The 17,738-nt window shown below is 53.9% G+C and overlaps 3 protein-coding genes across 3 annotated transcripts in view; all 3 read right to left on the bottom strand.

Moving 5' to 3' along the window:
- Positions 1-618: 618 nt before the first annotated feature.
- Positions 619-17,738, bottom strand: part of LOC113445898 (calpain small subunit 1) — a 266,631-nt gene continuing 249,511 nt past the window's right edge. Inside the window, exon 12 of the transcript XR_015744880.1 lies at positions 619-643. The gene's annotated coding sequence lies outside the window, so the exon portion shown is untranslated. The remainder of the gene's footprint in view (positions 644-17,738) is intronic.
- On the bottom strand, positions 8,589-11,932 carry LOC113451471 (transmembrane protein 229B-like). Its single transcript, XM_026722856.2, has 2 exons — positions 11,851-11,932; positions 8,589-9,159 (listed from the first exon to the last, which is right to left on the bottom strand). Exon 2 carries the CDS (start codon positions 9,147-9,149, stop codon positions 8,664-8,666), a length of 486 nt encoding a protein of 161 aa, XP_026578641.2. The 5' UTR covers positions 9,150-9,159; positions 11,851-11,932; the 3' UTR covers positions 8,589-8,663.
- LOC113451478 (transmembrane protein 229B-like) lies at positions 15,034-15,527 on the bottom strand. The gene has a single exon (XM_026722863.2). The coding sequence runs from the start codon at positions 15,523-15,525 to the stop codon at positions 15,034-15,036; it is 492 nt and encodes a 163-aa protein (XP_026578648.1). The 5' UTR covers positions 15,526-15,527.

The following is a 17,738-nucleotide window of genomic DNA, read 5'->3' as shown; positions in this document are numbered from 1 at the left end:
AATCAAGCATTGCGCTGGCCAACGCGGCCTTCTCCACCCTGCTGTGAGCGAATTTCCCAGCATGCTGGATTCAGACAGAGTGTAGGATGGGATGATGGGAAATGAGAAGAACCCATTTCCGCCTTGAAGACAAGCGCGGCGGCATCAGGGATGGGACTCTGGCCAGACCAGGAAGGGAAGGAGAGGGTTGGCACTGGCTGGCTTGGGCGTTCACCTGGAAATGGGCGGCAGGATGCTAATGGAAGGAACTGGTTTGGCACCCCAGGCCTCACCTGGCTCAGGTGGGACTCCCAAATCCAGCCCTTCAGAGGTTCTTTTTTTGGGGGGGGAGGTCAGAAGCAGCCTTGGGGGCTGAAGTCAACCTGTCCTCCAAAGCACCGGAAGGCAGGACCGAAAGCAACGGATGGAAACTAACCAGGGAGAGAAGCAACCCAGAACTAAGGAGGAATTTCATGACAGGGAGGACAATTCACCAGTGGAACTGCTCGCCTCCAGAAGCTGTAAATGCTCCAACACTGAAAGGTTTTAAGACGAGATTGGACAACCATTTGTCTGACGTGGTGTAAGGTTTCCTGCCTAAACAGGGAGGCCCCTTCCAACTCTTCTAGTCTGTCTTACTGTTGCCAAGGTTGGACGCCCCGTTCTAGAGTTTTCTCTGGCGTCTCCGCTGAAGGCGTCCTTCAGAGCCCCCACCCTCTCTGCCCCATCTCTGCCCCATCCTTTCAAAAGTCTTGGGCACAGGGGGGGGGGGATCTGTGCGTGTGTGCGTGCGTGCGTGGCTGAGGTCACACATCACACCCAGCCACAATGGGGTTTGCTCGACTCTTGGCTCGGTGTGTGACACCCCACTGTGGCTTGCAGTGCCTGCTATTTGTGGTTTAATGCCTTGACTTAATCCGTCGCATTGTGGGATTCTCGGTGATTAGTGGCGGAGACGATAAAGACTTGGCCTGACGTGAGAAGAGGAGATCCAGAGCTAGGATGGACCTGGTTTGGCGACCTTGCAGAGGAATTAACTCACGGATGGATCTCCTCGGACTTGGGAGACGTTTCCTGGCCTCTGGATTTGGAACCCCCGTGTCCTGGATTCAGAAGATAGAAAAATAGGGTTGGAAGGGGGCCTTAGAGGCCTTCCAGTCCAACCCCCTGCTTGAGCAGGAGAACCTATACACGTTGACTTACAACCGTTCATTTAAGGACCAAAGTTGCAACATTGAAAAAAGCGACCTACGGCCGTTTTTCACACTTACGACTGTTGTAGACAACCTCATGGTGAAGTCATCAAAATTTGGGCGCTTGGCAACTGACAGATTTACGATGGTTGCAACGTCCTGGAGTCGCATGATTCCCCCTTTTGCGACCTTCCGTGGGAAAGGTCGCAAAAGTGAAGCCCACCAGGAAGCTGGATTCACTTAAGAACCGCTTGTCCTGTTTAACAACTGCAGTGATTCGCTGAACTACTGGGGTAAGGACGGTCGTAAAACGGGGCAAAACAGCTCCCTGAGCGACCGTCTCCCTCTCAGCAGCAGACCTTTCGGGCTCAGCCGCCATCGTCCGCTCTGTTCCAAAGGAGACGCAAACTCCGCGGGATTTCCTCGCTTGCGGTGAAGTCTGAGTTGGCCAGAGGCTGCTGCGACTTCAGAGCTGGAACCGGCGTTTCCTCCTCCTGCAAACCGGAGTTTAGGGCAGACGGAGCCTTTCCGGGGGGGGGGCGCTTCCGGTTATGACACAGGAAGCGGACTCGAGGGGGGGGTGGCCCAGACACAGGACAATCGTCATCTCAACTGGGGGGGGAGGGGAATGGGGGAGGGGAGAGGTGGTGTGCTGGAGAGGAACGGTTGGAAGAACTGTCCTTCTGGGTTGAGTTCCAAGTGGGGAAGAAAGACCCTGGAAACCTGGAGGCTGTTTGGAAAGGTGGTTTAATGGTGGGCAGCAGGACCACCCGGCTCGGCGCTCCAAAGAGAGAAGGATTATCACAGGCTTCAGGGTGCTGGGTGGAGGGAAAGAAGGGAAGAAACGCTGAGAGACCCTTCGTCGGGGCCCCACCTTAGTGTTTCTTGTTCCTGTGTAAGAGCTGCATCCCATTGGCTGCCAGACTCCCGGTGGGCGGGGTCTTAGCTGGACCGCGTGGCTTCACCGGAGTGCTGGCTGATGCGGTCTTCCCAGGCCAGGTGGTAAGATGTGTAGAGGCCTTTGTTATGTAGAATAGACCGGCCCAGGCCTTAATGGCCCTCCCTTTAACAAAGGTGGGGGTGGGGTGAGCTTCTGCTTCTGAGTTTCCACTTCTCTTTTTAGGGGAAATATTCTGCCCTTTTAAATACATCCTAGGAGAGGGGCGGGGGGGGGCGGGGGGGCTAACTTCCTACAGAAGGAAGGGGTGGGGGTGTGAAGGGGGCTATCGGTTGCAACTGTGTCTCTGCCTCCCACGAACAGGTCTGGTGAGGCCCCCGTAACACGTTTTGTTCCCAGCCCTCAAGAGGAACCTGTTTTCGCACCCAGCAGCGGATGTGTTGGGGTGTGTGTGTGTGTTTGTGTGTGCACGCCTCTTGCAACCACAAAGGCTACTTGCATCACAGGTTGGAAAATATGTGAACTGCCCAGGTGGAAAGGGTGGGGAACACTGCAGCGTTATTGGGGGGGGGGGCTGTTGCAGGGGCCTCTGAGCCTCCCACAGGTAGCCTTCCACTCCACAGCCACAACTGGAAGCAGAATTTCCACCGCTGAGCCGGGTCAGAGTCTTGTTAGAGGGGAGCCTTCGTAAGGCCACACCTGGAGTCCTGCAGCCAGTTTTAGTCACCACACTATAAAAAAAGGAGGTTGAGACTCCGGAAAGAGGGCAGAGAAGAGCAACCAGGAGGATGAGGGGACTGGAGGCTGAAACATACAAGGAACCATTGCACCTGGCTAGTCTAGTGGAGAGAAGGACCAGGGGAGGTAGGAGAGCAGTCTTCCAATATGTGAAGGGAGAGGGAGAGAAAGAAAAGGAAAGAAAAAGAGGAAGAGGAAGGAAGGAAGGAAGGAGAGAAAGAAAGAAAGAGGGAGAGAAAGAGAGGGAGAGAGAGAAAGGGAGAGTGACTGGACGCTAAAACATACTATATGGATGGTTACGGGAACTGGGCCTGGCTAGTCTAGTGAAGAGAAGGACCAGGGGAGACAGGAGAGCATCTTCCAACATTTGAGGGGCTGCCACAGAGAGGAGGAGGAAGGGGGTCAAGCTATTCTCCAAGGCACCTGAAGGCCAGACAAGGAACAATGGATGGAAACGGATCAGGGAGAGATTCAACCTGGAAATAAGGAGAAACTTTCTGACGGTGAGAACAACCAACCCATGGAACAGAAGTTGCCTTTGGAAGTGGTGGGAGCGCCATCACTTGAGACCTTCAAGAAGAGACTGGACTGCCACCTGTCAGAAATGGTGTAGGGTCTCCTGCATGGGCAGGGAGTGGGACTAGATGACCTCCAAGTTCCCTTCCAACTCTGATTATCTGTTATCTGGAACCGTGCCCAGTTTGGCAATCTTGTTTTGCCAACGGTTGTTAAGCGCTGCGGTTGTTAAGTGAGCCGCACGGTTGTTTAAACGAATCCCCCTGTCGGTTTTGCTGGTCCGAAGGTGACTGGGGGTAAGAAAGGAATGGCAATCCCGGGAGGCTTCGGCTGTCGTCGTAACCGTGAAGACCGGACATAACTCACTTTTTTTCAGTGGTAGGGTAACTTCGGTCGCTAAATGGAGGTTCGTATGTTGAGGACCATCAGTTAAGGGGCAGTGGGTGGCAGGAAGAGGGTCCTGGTGGGGAAGCACCCAGAGGGGCTGAAATGGCGCAAGAAAATGCCAACAGGCTGTGGGGCAGTCGTAGTTGTAGCTGTAAGGTGAGGACTTCCTGCAAAGAGGGGACTCAGCCCCCTGGCTGTCCTTGCAGGGGGGCTGCCTGAGCCCCCCAGGAAACCCCCCTCCCCCCTGGGGCCTTATCCGCAGGGATCTTCCCTTTCCGGTCCAGCCGAGGCTCCACATTCCGGCCTTGAGGCTGACCCGCTGCTGGGTGGACAGGAATTAGCACCACGTCCTGCCAGTCTTACAGGCGGTGTGCCAAGGCCGGCTGGGCTGGCCACGGGCCCTGGAGCAGGGTGAGAGGGGTGGGAGATGGAGACCAGCCGGCCAAGCGGTCCTGCGTCAGCACGGCTGCCTCCCAGCCCTTCGAGGAATGCCGAAAGTGGGTCAGGGGGGGAGGGGCCGCCCAGCTCTCGAAAGCAAACAGCTGGAGAACTGATGCAGCTGCTGCTTGAGGAGAGGCGGCCCAGGACTGGCATCCAGCTTGGCAGCAGCCGGGCCCTGGCAGAGCGGGCCGAGGGTGGGGGGGCAGGAGCAGGCTGCTGATAGGAGGAGGAGGAAGAAGAAGGAAGGAGAAGAGGAAAAGAGGAAAAAAGAGGAGGAGGGGGAGGAAAAAGAAAGAGAAGGAAAGAAGAAAAGAGAAACAGAAAGGGAGGAGGATGAAAAAGAGGAGGAACGAGAAAAGAAAAGGAGGAGGAGGAAAAAGAAGAAAAGAGGAAAAGAGAAAAAGGAGGAGGAGGGGGAGGAAAGAGAAGAGGAAAAGAGAAAAAGGAGGTGGGGAGGAAAAAGAAAGAGAAGGAAAGAAGAAAAGAGAAACAGAAGGGGAGGAGGAATGAGAAGAAGAGTTGGAAAAAGAAGGAAAGAGAAGAGGAAAAGAGGAAAAAAGAGGAGGATGGGGAGGAAAGAGAAAAGGAGGAGGAGGAAAAAGAAGGAAGGAGAAGAGGAAAAGAGAAAAAAGAAGAGGAGGGGGAGAAAAAAAAGAGAAGGAAAGAAGAAAAGAGAAACAGAAGGGGAAGAGGACGAAAAGAGGAAGAACGAGAAAAAGGAGGAGGAAAAGAAGAGGAAAAGAGAAAAAGGAGGAGGAGGGGGAGGAAAAAGAAGGAAAGAGAAGAGGAAAAGAGAGAGAATGGAGGAGGATGAAAAAGAGAAGAGGAAGAGAGAATGGAGGAGGAGGGGAAGAATGGGAACCATTCTTTCTACGTATGTTTTTGTTTTCCTTTCTTTCCCTTCGTTTTGCGCTCCTTTCGCTCTTCCTCTTCTGAGCGGAACTTGGGAGTCGGGACCCTCGGGGGGGGGGGCTGGCGACTCCCACCCTGGACCCAAGAAGAAGAGCCAACAAACCACCAACCAGGCCGGGTTCAGGCCTGACTTGCTGACGGGGCCACTGAGGGTCTCCAAGCTGAGGCCCTCGAGGGAGGGGGTGCAGGCCCCCTCCTGACCCTTCACAGGGTGGGGTGGGGAGATGGGTTTTGTAGTTCTTAGAGAACATCCGAGGCGGGGGGGGGGGGGGGAGGCTGAGGGGGCCGAGTGGCGTTTTCGGCCAGAGGGCGAGGGCTCCGATTTGCCTTGAGCAATCTTCGAAATTCAGCCCTTCTCGAAAACTTCCCCGGGGCCACCGCCTCCGCTTTGTGCAACGTGTGTGTGTGTGTGTGTGTGTGTGTGTGTGTGTGTGTAAATTTAGCCTGGTCTTTCCTGGATTGTTGGTGTTTTGGGGGGTTGGGGCGGGCAGTCCCTGCAGCCGGACTTCTGCAAAGGGAGGCAGGAAGGGAAGGCTGGCTGGAGGCGGCTTTCGTAGCGCAGCGGAAACCAACATTTCGGTTTCTCGGGCCAGGAGAATGGATTGACGGCAGGGACAGGACAGGACGTAGAACGGGGCGGATGTAGAGTAGAGTAGAAATTGGGATAGAACAGGATAAGAAATAATAAAATAAAAATTAGAATAGAGTATAGAATACAGAAGAATAGAACAGGATAAGAAATAATAAAATAAAAATTAGAATAGAATAAGAGATTAGAAGGGAACGGAACAGAACAGAAACTAAGGAACAGTGATTTCCCCGCTTTGAGACCGTCTGATAAGCGAAGCCCGTGGGGGAAGCCGGGCTCCCTTAATGACCACATGACTCATTATCTCATTATCGCATGACTCTATTATTTCTTATCCTGATCTATTCTTCTGTATTCTATACTCTATTCTAATTTTTGGAAGAGGACCAAAGAGAGTCTTGGGCCAAGGGTGATTGGTCTCCATGCGTAGACAGGATCCTCCCAACTGGGGTGCCAGTGGGGTGACCTCTGGGTCTCAAAGCTTCTATGGGCCCCCAAGAAACCAGGAAGGGTCTTTTCCGGGTGGGGACTCGACAACCGTGGCTGTGGCCTGCAGGTCGTCCTTGACTTATGGCCACAACGGGGACCAAGAATTCCTACTGTTAAGCCAGGCAATGAGGGAGTCGGGCCCGATTTCAGGACCATCTTTGCCAGGTTCCTTCAACAAATCGCCGCTCTCATTAAGTGAGTCATGTGGTCATTAAGTGAGCCCGGCTTCCCCCACGGGCTTCGCTTGTCAGACGGTCTCAAAGCGGGGAAATCACAGTGCAATTGTCGTAAAGAGGAGCCTGCGAATTCTGATCCCGTGACCGCAGGGATGCTGCGACGGTTGTTAAGCGTGGAAAAGAGTGGTCCCAGTCACTAAACGAACCGTGGTAAATCAGGGGCCGCCTTCCCAACCAATCTCCTTCCGGGCGTCGTTCAGCTTTTCATTTTGGGCCTGACGAGTGTCAAGAAGAGCTTCCTGTGGAGTGCGCAGCGCTGCTCCCCACAAGCCTCCCCCCCCATTTCCCCACCCCTCCCCGGGGCCTGTGGTCCTGCGGTTGCCCCCTCCCTCCCTCCCTCCCTCCCTCCTTCCTGCGCCAGCACTTTCCGGACCGCTTGTTTTTGCAAACGATTTTGCTTTGCTGATCTTCGCTTTCGGTTTCCTCCCAGCCCTGACAACGATCAGTGGAAACGTGTGCAGGTTGTGACAGCGCATCACACACACACCACACACACACCACACACACACCACACACACATGCTCCCGATGAGCCCAGCGACAGCAGAACAAACTGTTCTGACCTGGGAGGATGAGAGAGAGAGAAAAAAAAACCGAAAAGGAAAGAAAGGGGCCGCCCAAGGCTGACACAGGCTGGCAGCCCCTCCCTCCCTCCCTGCCTGCCTGCCTGCCTGCCTGCCTGCCTGCCATGCGCGCAGCTCGACGATGCTGCCCCCGCCTGGCACCCAAGCCAGCCTGCTCAACCTCTGGCTCCCTCAGCCCCTGCACACGGACCCCACTGGCTAAGTAAATTGCAACTGGCTGGGTTTGCCTGGAAGTCGTTTACTCCGCTTACAGCCATTCACTTAGTGACTGAGGTTGCAATGGCATCGACTTGGCTTACTCCTACGAAAGGAGACCAACAGGAGATCCAGAGAGGGGAACTAGGGAGCGGCGGGGGCAAACCCAGCTGAAGGAAGGCAAATCTCCCCAGGCTTTTGTGGGGAGAACTTACAGCGGCACCCCTGGTGTTGTCAGGAGCCAAGACCCAAAGGACCCCTCCCCCCCCCTGGCTGCTTTATGGCAAGTGGCTCCCAGGTGGGTCAGTGGGCAGGTGGGTCACATTTGTTTCCTGTCTCGGCAAATGCCATTGTTTAAAGTTGCCAAACTGGGCAGCTTTAAGATATTTGGGCTTCAGCTTCCAGGGTTCTGGCTGGGGAGTTTTGGGACCTGAAGTCCACATTCTGTGGGAATTCTGGGAGTCGGGAGTCCACACACCTGCTGCCCGGGGAATTCTGGGAGCTGGTCACCTCTTAATGGAGTCCAGTATGGAAAAAAACCCACAACTTTTAGGCAGCCTGGCATCTTCTGCCCGTGAAGTCAAGTTGAAGAAGAAGCCCAAGCCAGCCCCACTGGCTCTCTGAAAAGCAGGCCGGCCCACAGGGGGCGCTGCAGAGAGGCTGCGGGGACGGCATCGTGCCACTAGATGGCGCCCTTGACTCCCCAAACGAAAGCTGCTCCGCTCAGAAGAACCCAAGGGATTCCAGCGCACCTGCGGCCCCTCCCGCCCTCCTGCCGTTCGCAGGACCCCGACCCAACCGGGCCCCGAAAGCCACACGGCCAGAAAGGCCCCTCCAGCCAACGAGGCGAGGGATCCACAGCCCGTCATAATGTGTATTCATTGGGTTTATGAGCCCGGCGGGGCTGAGAAGAGGCTGCGGGCCGTTTGGGCTTCTCTCTCTGCCGGCTGTGGCACCGCTTCCCGCGTTTTGGGGCAGCCAAGGAGCGCCTTCTGCCCCCCCAGAGAAAGAGGGCGGAGAGGGGAATCTTCCTCTTTTCATACCTCCCCGTACTGCGGATTAGTAGAGGATTTCATGCCAAATTTCCACTTGTTATTCTCCTTCCATTTTATTCTTTATCCTGAGCAGGGGGCTGGACTAGAAGGCCTCCAAGGACCCTTCCAACTCTGTTATTCTGCCCAAGTAGTTGCTCTCCATGCCTCACGTGGCATCGCAGAACCAACCCCAACCACAGTCACCATTCGAATTTGCCTCTGGAGCCTCCCTGCCTTCTCTCCCGGGAGTTAGGTCAAAGTGAGCCCCCGACTTCCCGTCCTGTGAGGTTTCGAACTCGGCCCTCTCCCCCCACTCCCCACAGGTCCAGTGGCAGCTCCCTGCCCAGCCCGGCAGACGTGTCCAGCGGCCTTCTCCGGCCTGAGAAAGGGGGCCCGTGCCTCCTGTGGGTCCAGCCCCCAAGGGGAGGGCAGTGCCAGGCGCTCCCTCGCTCCCCTGCCCGGGGCAGCCGCGGTCAGTCGTGGGTCAGCTGGAACTTGGGGAGGGGGCGCTGCTTGGGTTTCCAGGGGGCCCCCAGGCGGAGGCGCAGGGTGGGGGCGATGACCAGCCTCTCCAGCAGCAGGGCGCCCACGAACCACAGCAGGCCGTGCTCCAGGGCCACGAGCCCCAGGAAATGGTAGCGGAGGTGCCCGTGGTCCCAGGGACAGGCGCCGAGGCAGCGCAGCAGGTAGCCGATGCCCAGCTGCCAGAGGTAGATGCAGCCGGTGTAGAGGGAGCAGCGGGTCAGCAGGCAGCAGTCGCCCCGCAGTTGCAGGTAGATGCCCTCCATGGCCATCCCACAGGTGCCGTAGGCCAGCAGGGAGCAGGCGCTGAGGGGGCCCCGGAAGGCCCAGTCCTGGTCCAGGACGAGGACCACGAAAAGGATCTCGCAGAAGTAGCCGTGGATGGCGTAGATGTAGGCCCGGCACAGCGGGCCCAGCGGTTCCCCAGAGCCCTCCATGGCTGGCCAGCTGCAGGCAGGCAGGAAGGAAGGAAGGAAGGGAAGATTTGGGGCAGGTGGGATTCTTGGCGGCTCGAGGGCAAACCCACCCAGCCCTCTGCAACCCCACTGCCCGCCCACCCGGGAGTTGAAGCCCACAAGTCTCAAAGTGGCCCAGGTTGGAGACCCCGGAGCTGCAGGCTAGGAGGAGGGTCTTCGCTCTGCCCAGGGTGGTCTTGTACGACCCCATCCACCACCCTTGCCGATCTTACCCCTGCCCAACCGCCCTGGGGAATCCTGGGAGTTGAAGTCCACAGATCTTTCAGTGGCCCAGGTTGGAGACCCCTACTTAGCCAGGGGCCTCTGAACTTGGCCACTTTAAGGCATGTGGACTTCAACTCCCAGAATCCCCCAGCACCAGCAGAGCTTACTCTCTTGCAATCCCTTCCTCTGCAATATCTCTCCGCTTTGGGGGAGAGGAGAAAAAGAAACGGACATGGCTGGCTGGCTGGGGAATTCTGGGAGCTGAAGTCCACACGTCTTAAAGTGGCCCAGGTTGGAGACCTCTGGCTTATCCAACGTACTAACTTTGGATGGGGAGATGGGTGACATATCAATTTAATAATAAATCAATCCATGGCCGCAGCGCTCACATCTCACCGCACCTTCTCTGACGTGCTGAGAGGTTCGGCCAGCCTTCATGAGGACTAGGCACTTAACCCGTCTTTTCCTTCTGAAAAAGGGGTCTTGCTGGCCGAGATCTGTAACCAACGTACTCGGGTTGCAACGCACAACGGATTTGCTTCTTCACCTGCCCTTCTTGACCAGCATATTTAAGTTTCAGAGGAAGCGGGAGAGAAGACCAGGAAATCATTATTCCCCCCGTAACCCTCCTCTTCCTTCCTGTCACTCGGTGCAAATTCACGTTTGTTTGCACCTTGAGGGCTAGAAGCGTGGGTCTTTCTTGGTTTTGTTTTGTTTTGAAACCCTGACGAAATCCTTGGGAAGGTGGGGTGAAAGATCACAGATAAAGGGGTCAGCAGATCTCCAGGTGGTTAGTTCTACCAGCTGAGGTTGTGGGGCAGCCCAGACTGGTTCTTCTGCCTCCGCCGGCAGCCAAGCAGGGCTGGGCTTAAATTTGCCTGGCTGCCAATTTGCCTTGTGCCATTTTGTTCCGCGCAAGGCCCCCTTTGTGCCCCCACAGGACCGTATCTCCCCCCCCTGCGGGAGGAGAGGTCTCAGGGCAGAGCGGCCCTGGACGCAGAGGCTCCACCGGCCCCTTTAAAACCAACGAAGTTATTATTATCCCACTACTTTTGCTGGACTCTCTGGAGTGAATCCTATAGTAGCTGCTCCTTGGTGCATTGTCGTCCTGTCCATCACCCCTTTTCTCCAGCAGCTGGAGGTGGCTTACGGGGGTCCTCTAGAGCAGGGGTCTCCAACCTTGGCAACTTTAAGACCTGACCAAGGCAATGGGGAAGCCGGATTCACTTAACAACCATGTTACTAAGAAGTAGAGTGATCCACTTAACGACTTAAGGTTCTAAAACGGAGCCCTCCAAACTTGGCCACTTGAAGACTTGTGGACTTCAACTCCCAGAATTCTCCAGCCAGACTGGCTGGGGAATTCTGGGAGTTGAAGTCCATAAGTCTTCAAGTGGCCAAGGTTGGAAACCCCAGCTTTAGAGCTTTCACTCCCCAACAACGACCCTGAGAGGTAGGCTGAGTTGAGGCAGAGGGACCAGATCCAAGTGTCATCACTAATTAGGGTCACTAATCTAACCCTGCCACCCCTGCGCCGCCCCGATTGTCGAAATGTCCTCCTCGCCCACAGCTCCCAGGACCTTAAAACCAGGCGCAGCAGAGCTTGCTTTCCCCTGTCGGACGCTTCCAGGCTTGTAGCTGGCAGAATAAAACCTGAAGCCTCGGAGTATGAGAAGATGGCTGGCAGTGCCAACCGGGTACCCTCTGCGTGGGCAGCATGACCGTTCCATCATCCTCAGCCGGGATGGCTGTAGGAAACGGAGTGCCCTGTGCTTCCCCCGCCTTCTGGTCCTTCTCTTTCTCTCTTTCTCTCTTTTTTGTTCTTTCTTTCCTTCCTTCCTTTCTTCTTTCTTTCCCTTCCTCTCTCTTTCTCTCTTTTTTGTTCTTTCTTTTTCCTTCCTTCCTTTCTTCCTTCTTTCTTTTCCTTCCTCTCTCTTTCTTTTTTGTTCTTTCTTTCCATTTCTTTTCTTTCTTTCTTTCTTTCCTTCCTTCCTTCCTTCTTTCCTTTCCTCTCTCTCTCTCTTTCTTCTTTTTTGTTCTTTCTTTCTTTCCTTTCTTCCTTCCTTCTTTCTTTCCTTTCCTCTCTTTCTCTTTCTTTTTTGTTCTTTCTTTTTCCTTCCTTCCTTCTTTCTTTCCCTTCCTCTCTCTCTTTCTTTTTTGTTCTTTCTTTCCTTTTCTCTTTCTTTCTTTCTTTCCTTTCTTTCTTTCCTTCCTTCCTTCCTTCCTTTCCTTTCCTTTCCTTTCCTTTCCTTCCTTTCCTTTTTCTTTCTTTCTGTATCTATCCATCTTCCTTCCTTCCTTTTCTTTTACTCCCTCTCTCTCCCTCCCTCCCTTCCCCTTTCTCTCCTAGGCCTCCAAGGGCCTAGGCACTCCAGCTGCTTTCCCAGGGAGACGCCAGAGGGCTGGGCCGGGTGCAGGCTCCCCCTCCCCATGCCAGCAGCAGCCTGGAGGGACTTACCCTCGGAATGGTGCCTCGGATGCCCTCCGCGGCCGGCGCTCTGGAAGGATTGGTCCAGGAGCCGGGAAGCACCTCCAGTGGCCTCTTCCCAGTCAGGAGGGCAGGGATGCCTAGTGATTGGAGCCACACGGAGGGAACTCCTATTTCCACCCCCAGCTTATGGGTGGGTCACTTCCTCCGGCTGAGGCCTCAATTTCCCCATTGTTGTGGCAGGTTAATTGGAGCTGCCTTTAAAGCCAGACTGAGGAGGAGGAGGAGGAGGAGGAGGAGGAAGGCGGGTGCCTCTCCTTGCCTCCCTACAGCATCCTCCAGAAATACAGGGAGTCCTCGACCTACGACCACAATGGAGCCCCAAATTTGTATTGCTAAGCGAGGCGGTTGTTAAATGAGTTTGGCCCCGTTTGCCACAGGTGTTAAAGTGAATCACTGCAGTTGTTAAGTGAGTCACATGGCTATTAAGTGAATCTGGATTCCTGCTTGTCATAAGGCTGCAAAAGGGGATCGCCTGAGAGAGACCCTTTTTCACACTTTCACACTCTATTTATTTATCTATCTATCATTTTCTATCCATCCATCCATCTACAGTATCTCTCTATATCTATTTCTCTCTCTCTCTTTCTCTCTCTCTATATGGATGGATGGATGGATGGATGGATGGATGGATAGATAGATAGATAGATAGATAGATAGATAGATAGATAGATAGATAGATATAGAGATAGATCAAGATACCTATATGTCTATCATCCATCTATCTATCTCTATCTACCTATATCTCTATCTATCCTATATGGATAGATAGATAGATAGATAGATAGATATAGATAGAGATATATCATTATCTATCCGTCCATCCTTCCATCTACAGTATCTGTCTATACACATCTGTCTATCTGTCTGTCTGTCTGTCCGTCTATCCGTCTATCCGTCCATCTGTCCATCCATCTAAAAAAATAATCAGTCCTGTTGGCTGTCTGGGCCCGTTTACATGCCCCTCAACATTAAATTTTGTGCACTGGACAAAAGTGCCCAGAGTACAACAATCTTCCCCACTGGATCCCCTTCCCTCCCGTCTCTCCCCACCTCCCTCCCTTCCGCCTGCCCTTCCCACATCGGCCCCCCTTCCCAGCCAGGGCAGGGATCCTTCCCGGGAATCTGTTCCCAGCCGTGGCTCTCCTGCCCTCTGTTGGCCGGCGCATGCAAGCGCATTGGTGGGCCCAGCAATAAAGAGACTCGGGCGTGTGTGTGCCAGGCGGATTCCTCTCTGTTCCACGCACAATCACACATTGTGCTTTGCAAAGCAAGACTGAACAGGGAAGGGGTTTTTTTGGGGGGGACGGGACGACGGGACGTTAGGCTGAAAGCAGCACCCACCCCAGGAGGAATTGAGCTGACCCTGTATGGAGGAAACTGCCGCTAGCCAAACGGTCCACAGAGGGGAAGGAAAATGCCCCCAAATTAAACCGTGGATCCCTTGCCTGGATGCCAAGGGATCCGCCGACTGATCCTGGTTTGCATATCGCCCACACATCTGGGTCAGGCTTAATTGAGCCAATTGAGGGCTTTAGGATTATCCGGTCCCGTGGCTGGTATCCACTGGAATGTCTGGCTAATACAACGGCTTCCAATCCAATTGAATCCAACCAGACTTTTATCACCGGGCAGCAATCCCCTTCTCTGCCCCCCCCCACCCCCCCTCCAAGAGGTAAGCACAAAAACGGAACTAGGAGCGGTTTTCAGAGGCGAGGAGAAAGCGTGCCGAGAAGCGCAGAATTGTGCCAGTCCAGAAAGATCTATAGATAGCAAAGTCAGTGGGGAAGCCAGATTCACTTAACAGCCATGCAGTGATTCACTTAACGATTGCAGGGATTCACTTAATGACTATGGCAAGAAAGGTCATAAAATGAAGCAACATTCATTTAACAACTGTCTAGTTTAGCAGCAGAAATTTTGGGCTCCGTTGTAGTTGTAAGTCAAGGACTACCTATATAAAATTAAATAAAAAACCTGCAGAGAGAGAATTTGGTTCCAAATGCCACTTCTGGATGGACGCCGTCTCTCTGTCCGGCCATAAAGGGACACCAGAAGGCAACATAACCTGGCCCAGAAAATTGAGAACCTTGAAGCGGTTTCTTTGGCACAGATATTCACATCTGTTGTGCATGTAGGTGTAAGACCGTTGTATGTCTTTTCAAGAATAGTTGTTTTATCCAATGCTCAGTTTTGTGGGAGCGGCGCATGTAGCCTGTAATCCTTCCCCTGGCCAGGTGACGCCATGGATTAGATAGGTAGAATTCTTTATTGGCCAAGTGTGGTTGGACACACACAAGGAATTTGTCTTGGGGCAAATGGTCTTGGTGTACACAAAAGAAAAGAGACATTCGTCAAGAGTCAAGAATCATAAGGATAAGGGAGGAAGGAGAGATCCCAACCTAGATATTGCACTAAGTGTGGTTTCTAACTTTATGGCTTGTTTGCATGAATCCTAGTTTGAAAAACAGGGTTTGTTCCTAGCAGTCAAAGCCCAGTACTTATACGGCTCAGCCAGGGAACTGTGGTTAAACCATCATGCTTACAGAATGGTTGGCAACTTTAAGACTCGTGGACTTCAACTCCCAGAATTCAGCTGTGCTCGCTGGGGAATTCTGGGAGTTAAAGTTGCCATGGGTTGGACAGCCCTGCCTTAAAATTAAGCCTGAAGCTATTCTGGTATTGGGTCCCCACATCCTGCTAAGCCAAACTGTGATTCATTTGGGGTTAGCTTAGGTTGTCACTCAAACCAGCTCTACTGATTGGCAAACCAAGGTTTGAAGTGTGGGGGGGTGTTGAAGAAAATTCTGAAAGGAATTGATCACTTTTGGGGTCAAAAACTGCAGGCAAGCATCCCAGGCCCCAAGACGGTGGGTGGGACCAGGACCAGAATCTCAATCAATTTCCCTTTAATGAAAAGTCAGTGGCCTGTGGTAGGTAAAACTCCAATTTGTGGAATTCGGGGCTTTTTCCTTTGGAAGATTACAAGCCAGTCAACAGGCTTTGAAATTTTTTTTAGGGGAGGGTCTCCCGGACGGGAACAATAGGGGTCTCCAAGGCAGAAACAGGGGGATTTCCTGGGCAGAAATGAGGAGGAGGGTCTCCGGCAGGAACAGGGTCGGCGGGGGTCTCCCTCGCTCCCCCCTCCCCGGCTCAATCCTCCTTGAGCGCAAAAGCGCCGCGGGGCCGGAGGGGCTTCGCGGCACCATCTACCCGGAGCCGCAGGGTGGTGCGGATGACCAGCGTCTCGAGCAGGATGGAGCCCACGAACCAGAAGGCGGCGTACTCGAGCGTGACCAGCCCCATGAAGTTGTAGGTGAAGTGGCTGTAGTCCCACGGGCAGGCGCCAAAGTGCCGCAGCAGCGCGCCCGTGGCGAATTCCCACAGGTAGATGCAGACGGTGTAGAGCGCACCGCGCGTGGGCAGCCGGCAGCGGCCCCGCAGGCGCAGGTAGAGGCGCTCCAGGATAAGCCCGCAGGTGCCGTAGATGAAGGGCGCCCAGGCGCTGCTGCCCCCGTGGAAGCGCCAGTCCCGCGCCGCGGCGAAGTCCCAGGTGGCCGTGAACAGCACCTCCGCCAGGTAGCCGTGCAGGGCGTACAGGTACCAGCGACCCAGCGCGCTCAGCGGCTCTGTGGGGCTCCCCATGGTTTGGCACCTGCAAGGAGGGGGGTGAAGGGAAGAGGTGAGGGGGAGGCAGTTTCATAGCGTCCCACCATACAGGTAATCCTAGACCAGAGGTCTCCAGTCTTGGCAACTTTAAGACTTGTGGACTTCAACTCCCAGAATTCAACTTTAAGCCTGGTGGACTTCAACTCCCAGAATTCCACTTTAAGACTTGTGGGCTTCAACTCCCACAATTCCACTTTAAGACTTGTGGGCTTCAACTCCCACAATTCAACCTGAAGACTTGTGGACTTCAACTCCCAGAATTCCACTTTAAGACTTTTGGGCTTCAACTCCCAGAATTCAACTTTAAGATTTGTGGACTGGGAGTTAAATTCCACAAGTCTTAAAGTTGCCAAGTTTGGGGACCCCGGTGTAGAGAGAGTCAGCAGAGTCTGTGCATCAGCTGTGCTCTTTTTTATTTTTATTTATTAAATGTCTATGCTTCCCATCTCAGTATCAGGGTCTCCGGGCAATTTATAGCATCATAAAAAGCAGATTATAAAACAGGATGTCCAACCTTGGCCCCTTGAAGGCCATGCTGGCTGGGGAATTCTGGGAATTGAAGTCCACAGATCTTAAAAGTGGTCAAGGTTGGAAAAAATACTAAGACAATAAATACCACATTAGAATTAACAGAAAATTAGCTAAGATGTGACCTGCATACAACAAGGTAGATTTTGGGTCTTCTATTTAATCCATAGACTGGCACTTCCCCAACCTCCATCTGGATCCCAGAATTTCCTGAAAGAATCGGAGGGTCTCCTCCATCCTTCCCCGCCCCCCCCCGCCCTCCTCAGGAGCATCTGGAGACAACAGTCCCCCCCTTGCCCCCGAAATTGTGTTCACTTTTCCCAAACCTCCTGAGCCGGGCTTGTTTAGGCATCCTGTGGCTGGGAGTTCCACCTGCCCATTAGGGTTCCCGGTCAGCTTCTTCCCGGGAGCATCCGAAGAGCCAAACAGCCTCCAACCTCAGAACCTGCCCTCTTCATACCAACTCCTTACCTCCCAGGTGATGCTACAGGCTTTGGTTGTGTTAACAGACCCGCAAACGAGGCAGGAGTCCGAAGAGGAGGACCGCCACACTGCCACCACCCTGCAAGGAGAGGTCTCCCCGTGAGTAAAGTAGCACCAAGTTTTGTTTTGGGGCCGGTCCTACACCCTGTTTGGTGGGTGAGTCACTTCCTCCTTGGAGCCTCCGTTTCTCCGTCCTTGGAAGACACAATAATCACTTGGTGAGGCCAGGATGGTTCAGCCGGATGCAGGAAGCAGCATTTCCGTCTTACCTTTCATCTCGGATTCGCAACCTCCAGGGCAGACGCAGGTGGTTTTTAAAAGATTTGTAAGTAATTTGCAAGGCTGCAGAGTATCCAGCTTAAAGCCCAAGTCGCCCCGCCACGATGCCACGGAAGCCCAGGTGCTTTTCGGCCCATCCTGGCAAAGGTGAGGAGGACCCCACCTGGTCTCCTGAATCTCTGCCTCAGCCCTGCAGGCTCCTCTGGGGCAGCTGGCTTGGCACCTGCTCAGGTGTTTGGATCTCCCCAACCAGGCTGGTAAACAGGAAGCCTACCCTAATTCTAGCCTTAGCCCTGACCACGGTCACTCTGTGGGCTCCTGCTTGCAGGTAGTCCTCACCTTACGGCCACAATTGAACCCAAACGTTCTGTTGCTAAGCAAGACTCTTCGTTAAGTGTGTTTTGCCACATTTTACGCCCTTTCCTGCCCCAAGTGGTTAAGCGAACCTGGCTTCCCGCACTGATTTGGCTGGTCAGAAGGTCGCAAAAGGAGATCCCATGACCCCCAGGACAGGGCCACCGTCATAAATAGGAGCCAGTTGCCAAGCAGAGCCGGGTGTCTGAATCACGAGGGGTAAATCCAGAAGGGTGGCAGCTCAGGGCAGAGCCAGCAATGGGCAGGTGCTACTGTCAGAGCGGGCTGGGAGAGGACAGGTAAGCCTGGGAGCACATGAGGAAGAGAGGCACATCCTTACCTGTCGGTTTGGCTAACTTTGGCAAGTCCAGGCGTTGAGTTTGGCTTTTAAAAGGGCTTTGAGGAGAGGCTGGGAGGCGCAGGTGGAGGATCAGGTCTGAAATGTCAGATGTTTTTATCTTTGCTCTGAAATCCAGGTAAGGAAAGGGGGATCTCCTTAAGGGCTGGGGGTGACTTTTAGGGCCTTGCTGCCAGGGAGAGAAAAG

Source organism: Pseudonaja textilis, chromosome 10 (genome assembly GCF_049901715.1).
Source record: "Pseudonaja textilis isolate UNSWEBS1 chromosome 10, rPseTex1.2, whole genome shotgun sequence".
Classification (NCBI taxonomy): Eukaryota; Metazoa; Chordata; class Lepidosauria; order Squamata; family Elapidae; genus Pseudonaja; species Pseudonaja textilis.
The sequence above is the reverse complement of the archived record's forward strand: the minus strand, read 5'-3'. Positions and strand labels throughout refer to the sequence as shown.

What these genes read in the sequence shown, in the direction of transcription:
- LOC113451471 (XM_026722856.2), bottom strand. Translation starts at nt 9,149, where the DNA reads ATGGAGGGCTCTGGGGAACCGCTGGGCCCGCTGTGCCGGGCCTACATC.
- LOC113451478 (XM_026722863.2), bottom strand. Translation starts at nt 15,525, where the DNA reads ATGGGGAGCCCCACAGAGCCGCTGAGCGCGCTGGGTCGCTGGTACCTG.